The 6,213-nt window shown below is 38.7% G+C and overlaps 2 gene segments (V, D, J or C); both read right to left on the reverse strand.

Moving 5' to 3' along the window:
* LOC124081421 (T cell receptor alpha variable 14/delta variable 4-like) lies at window positions 1–939 on the reverse strand. The segment is given in 2 exon segments: window positions 1–530; window positions 696–939. Coding segments are annotated over 2 exon segments (579 nt in total).
* Window positions 940–5,241: 4,302 nt separating this feature from the next.
* Window positions 5,242–5,901, reverse strand: LOC124081422 (T cell receptor alpha variable 13-1-like). The segment is given in 2 exon segments: window positions 5,242–5,585; window positions 5,743–5,901. Coding segments are annotated over 2 exon segments (396 nt in total).
* Window positions 5,902–6,213: the final 312 nt, after the last annotated feature.

Consider the following 6,213-nt stretch of genomic DNA (forward strand, 5'->3'; position numbering starts at 1 on the left):
TTATGGAATATGGCTGGTTTGATTAGTGAGAACTCTGATGTGGTCTATGAACCTAGAGAGAGGTTCCTCAGAGTGAGTGTTTTCCCTCCAACCCCAGACATGAGCTGCCACAGCCCTGGCCACTTCTTGTCTGGGGTGGTAATTGTCTACCTTGGTCCCTGCAGCAGGTGGCTGTCTCAGGCAGACCCTGGGTTTTTGTACAACTGCCTCCAACAGTTCTCTCACAGTGCCATCTCTCAGTGCACAGAAATACACTGCTGAGTCCCCCAGCTGTGAGGCTGAGATGACAAGCTGGATGGATTTGCTTGCCTTCTGCAAATTCACTGAGTAGCGACCTTCTGTGGCATTTTGCTGGCTGTAAGAGGTCTGAAGGATGAGGAAGACCATCTCCCCACTGCTGGGCTGCTTGTACCAGAGGAGACCATAATTTGTACCACTGGCGTCATAGGAGCAGAGCAGGCTCACAGCCTCCTTCTCCTGCACCCACATGGCTGGCTGGGCCTGAGTCACCTTCTGGGCAGAACTGGATCCTGAAGGAAAAAAGACAGAATCAGAAAGTTGAGGGACAAGTGGTGGGGACAAAAAAGTGCATTTTGCTCCCTGCTAACCCTCCCTTCTAAAGTCCCTTTAAAGCTACTCTGTTCCCCAGTTCCTTGGTCACAGAGGAGACCCTTTACCACAGGGTCTATCCCTACCCAGCCACACAGACACCATGACCAGCTTCAGCAGCCTGGGCAGCACCATGTTGGTGTTCTTCCTCTAGATGAAAAGGATCTGTTTCCTCTTGGATTTCAGGCTCTGCACTGGGAGGGGAGCCCCACAGGGTAATGGAGGAACCACTGGGCTATGAGCTGCTCCTGCACCAGAACAGGAAACAGAGGCTTCCTGGAGCAGGAGGTGGCATGTGTCATCTTAAACTTCTCTGTGGCTGGCTGAAGGTCTCACCAACACAGACTTCAGATCTGGCACTAGAGTCACACTAAATCTGATTATGCTACAAACAGGACAACTTCTGCTCTCTAATAACATGGAACATTTTTCTACCAGGAGGATGACTAATTAATTAAAGAGATACAATGAAATTATTCTCATACTATTTAAATCCATTATACTGCACATTCACAGAAATCTCATGATTTTACTTATGTTATTCAAAAAGTGTCCAGGCCAGGCATGTAGACTCATGCCTGTTATCCCAGTGGTTTGGGAGACGGAGGCAGGAGGATCTAGAGTTCAAGCCAGCCTCAGCAATTTAGCAAAGAGATAAGCAACTCAGTGAGACCCTGCCTCTAATAAAATACAAAATAGGGCTGGGGGTGTGACTTAGTGGTTGAGTGACTCTGAGTTCAATCCCTGGTACCTAGCCCCCACAAAAGTGTCCACATCCAGAAAAGATATTTTGACACTCTCATACCAAATTTTGAATTACATTTAATTTCAATAAAGATAATACCAGATTCCGATATATATCGAGTCTTAAAGTAGAAGAAAAATTAAATCAGGTTACTGAATTTGTGGATCCCTCTGAAGAATATGAAAACAGAAAAAATATACAATGATGTCAGCATCTTGCAATGTAGTTAAAAGCCTCCAAGGCTTCAGACTATGATGTTTCTTAACCCTATTAGCCTCTTCTTCATCTGATAGTTTGATTGAAAAATAGACCCTAAATACTTAAAATACATGATGTCTTCATGTTAATCATAGAAATTTTGTCATGAAGACAAGGTCCCACACTATAAGAGTCATCACAGAAGCAGGGGAAGGGTGATGCTTGAGCAGATGATCATGCTGAACTTAACATGCATTTCTGACTATAGTCCTTAGTAAGGATATCTTATACAACAAAAAGAAAGATTCATGGAAAAGCTCCACAATTTCATCTCAGATCCAGAAAATTTGGTTCCCAAGTTTGCACTACAAAAGACATATTTCTTTGATCATTGAAGACAAGATATTACTAAAGCCAGAAAGACCCATCCCCCCCGAAGAGCCAGCTGATCTCCAATGATTGCTTGCTTAAGTCCTCAGAGATAACACATCACAGTTGGAACATGTGGGCTACAACTTTAAATGAACACTTACTTGTAGGGAAACTTTCCTAGCATAGAAGAGGATGTGGCCAGTTCATGCCTTTCCTGGGACCAAAAAGTTCCATAAATACAGTAAAGATGGGACATTAACAGGAATACAATCCTGTGGAACCATTTGATCATCTTCAAAAGAATTTCACAAAGGTGCAACACCTGTGTGAGTCATGAGTGTGTACCCCTAAGTCTTCTATTTTCTACATGAGCTGAAGCAGGCGCCTATCAGAAAGCCACCTATGATGGACAAAACTCAGCTTAAATTTGTGTTCCCTGCCTGAGTTCATTCAACTCATATGAAGACATTTCTGGGACAATTAGGCGAGACTTTGTCCTCACTCAGAAATTTCATTTTTTTTTTCATCAACTCACTATCCTCTGAAAATGTGGAACCAAATGAAATATACAAAATCAAATTAAGTACTGAGTCGTGCTACAACACAGCTCAGCAGTAGAGCGCATGCCTAGCATATGTGAAGCCCTGAGTTCCACCCCCAGTGCCACAAAGAAAAAACAAAAATCAGGTGAAATTAATTAGTTTATCAGACATGCTTGAGCCCCCATGTCCTCGAGGCCCTGCTTTTCCCCCTCACAGGAAGTCATATGTTGTCTTGCTATGAACTAGTCACCAGTAGGTACAGGTAATTCCCAAATTATACAGATTCCATGTTTCACAAACTTAACTAGATAAGTAAACTCATGAATCAGTATCCTCATCAACATGCCAACAGGTTGCCTTTCCTGGCCTCTGATTTCATCAGCCCTTACATGGGGTAAACCTAGATGACCTGATGAAACAACCCAGAGAAGGTTGCCTTTGAACCTTATAGAAAATGACCTAAGAGCTGTTTACTACCAGGTGAACAAATAAAGTACAATATAATTGCATTTAACAACTAATATGAAATCACTTTATCTTGTCCTAAAGTGACAAAAATTAAAAAATAACTCACATTAAAGATCTTAAGATTCTGCAGAGAATTCCATAAGCAGACAATCCTCAGAATACGAGTGCTGACCTAGGATCCTTGAAACACACAAGCCGTAGAACAAGGTAAACAGAATCTCCAAGACTGTCAGTTATCGGCGGATACAACATCTTTGTTTTGTATGTGGTGCTGAGGATCGAACCCGGGCCGCACGCATGCCAGGCGAGCGCTCTACCACTTGAGCCACATCCCCAGCCCCTCCAAGACTGTCAGAACAGAATACCCTAGATGAATAAAAATACTCACTGCAGTATTTCCAATCCAATTCTCATTTTTTTTATATTTTAATAGAATTTTCTCACCTTACTGGTAGAATGTCACATATTTCTAATTTACCCTATTTTGTTCTCTTACTAGTAAAATAACTTGACTAGGTACAGGCTTTATTGTGGCCAAAATAGTGTTTTATTTCAGATCTACAAAGGTATTAGTAGTAAATCAAACCTAAAGAATTGTTAGCTATGTCATTCAATGCCATTTCTGGAAAAAACCCAGGCTCAAGAAATATAGCTTAAGTGGCTTTTGATTAATAAAATTAGACTTAAAATGTTAGAAATGTATCTACTGATAAACATTTAATATACATTTGATGCAGTTAAATTTATGTAGAGAGAATAACTCAACCTGATTGTATGAACTGACATAACACTCAAATGAAACTCTCCTTTATCAATTGTCATAATAATGGAGATTTTTTCCATTTTTGGTAGAAACAGAAATCAGATTTTCAAGGAGAAAGAAATGTTTCAAATGATGATTTTTTAAAAATGGAATGACATAAAAGTTTAAAACATTCAGGAATATGAACAACTGATTTTGGTTCAAAGATGGAGGTCTGGTGTGTACCCAATGGCATGTCCTTCCTCCATCCAAGACTCAGATTTCTTCAGAGGTTTAAATTATATGATTCAATTTACAGGCTCTTCTGCAAAGTCACAAATAGAAAAGAACACACTGTTTGTCTGGACTTAGGGATGGGAGGGGGTGATTACTATAGGAGAGACAAAGAGATTCTGAAGTGATGACACTATTCTGTATCATGATTATGCAATGAATGCACAGACTTATATAGAATTCAGTGTTCACAGATAGTACTGTATACCAAAAAGTTAATTCTTCTATATAATAATTTAACCACATTCTTTCTGTAACCCACTACAGTTGAGTAAAGTGGGGGTTAATATATATGTATCTAGATATGTACATAGATATATAATTTTTTTCATATACACATGAAATAAAAGAGCAATAAAATTAAGTGTTGTGTAATAAATTTAACTATAAAATGGAGTTTTAGCAAGAAAGAAAAGCATGGATAAATGGAAATAAATATGTTTCTTCAAAATAAATTATTTGTAATGTTGGGGTTTTATAATAGGATATATATAATGATTATAATGGTTATAATGGTTATATAGTGAAGCAATATAAACTTCCATAGTAAGTTTCTGTTTTACAAAAAAACTAAAATCTTATTTATTTGTCAGAAATCCCTAATATAGTGTAATTAACTATATACCCTATATTGTATAATAGATCTCTAGATTTGTTCATTCTATATATGTACTTATTTGTATTCTTTGAAGAAATATTGGAAACAGATTGGGTATAAAATTATAAGTTTCATGTTTTTTGTATCATACATGTTTTCTGTGTTTGGCATGTAATGTTTTCTGGTCAGAAAAAATAAAGAAGGCCATATCTAAAGAATCAAGAGCCACCAATAACAGGGATTATGATATTGATCACAAGGGTTTATTGAAATGAGAGGAGTTGGAACAGCAACTGTAAACTCATCTTCAGTGTCTAGATTTCAAGGCAAAACAATTCTCATTCCCCTTAAGAATCCAGTAAGCACAACTTTAGGATTGCTAATCATGTGGAGATACCTGGAGTTTGGGGATTCCTTCCCCCATGCCTTCCCTATGCATCTCCTCATCCATCTGTGCAATTTTCATTATGAATATGTATACCAAAAATCATGTTTTGTACACCTTAAATATACACACAAATTTTAGAAAAATGCTAAGCAACATTTAGAAAAAAAAATATTAAGCACCTGGTTCATAGTGTACCTAACTTTCTTATTATATACTAATATGCTATTGACTACTTTCAAACAATATGGCAAAAAGAAAGTCTGTGGTAAGGGAAGCAGGTGGGGCTCAGCCCAGTGGCAGGTTTGAGTACAGGCTGCAGGTGTCTGGGAAGCATCGTGTACTGGCTGCACAGAAGTAGACAGCTGAGTCTCCAGGTTGGGTGGCTGTGATGTTCAGAGAGAAGTGTTTGGCTTTCTTATCCAACACAACAATGAATCTTTGGATTTGACTTATCTCCTTATTTGAACGAATGTCTATAATCATCTGGAGACCTTTTCCAGCTTCTTGCTTATACCAAGGAAAGTAGACCGAAGTACTGTCTGAATAAGTGCAGTTGATAACAATGCTGTCTCCCTCCTGGACACTCAGGGTAGAAGGATGCTGCTCCACCTTCTCTCCTTGGCTCACACCTGGGAAGGAAAAAGAAAAACAATAAATTGGATCATTACTCTCTGGAATTTTATTTTTCTCCAGAACATTCAGGAGATCTAAATAAACCCAATATCCTTCCTGGACATTAAAAGAACATCCAATATATACCCTACTATCCCCCAATCCTCAACTCACAGCTCAGCTGTATCCACAAGAATATGAATAAAGAATAAACCAGTGTCTTCATTGTTCTTCCCTTTAGCTCACAGATTTGATATCTCTAGCCAGAAGAGATTCTTCTATTATCAGGTTGTCACTTGTTTTCCCCTAACAATTATAGTGGCTTCTTTTATTGTCAACCCACTCAATAAGAAAGAGGCTCTGCTTCTGCTGTAAGCCTATTCATTCAGAATCCACTACAAAAAACCCTCCGCCTATTCTGCACCAGCTAGGGTAGACTGCCCCCTTGTGGTCACATCCTTAACTACTGAACTCCCTAGTAAAACGGTCTTTCCTTCCCCCTTGAGGAATTTAGAAACATAAAAGTGGCAATAGGTTTAATAAAGTAGGTATCAGATCAGAAATTAAATGAACAGTTAGTATGTAGAGATAAAGGTTGTTGTTTGTGCACACTACTGAGTCATTGTTAATAAATTGGAAAGTAAT

Source organism: Marmota monax, unplaced genomic scaffold (assembly GCF_021218885.2).
Source record: "Marmota monax isolate L192 unplaced genomic scaffold, Marmota_monax_Labrador192_F-V1.1 WCK01_AAM20220418_F8-fsc00586, whole genome shotgun sequence".
Lineage (NCBI taxonomy): Eukaryota > Metazoa > Chordata > Mammalia > Rodentia > Sciuridae > Marmota > Marmota monax.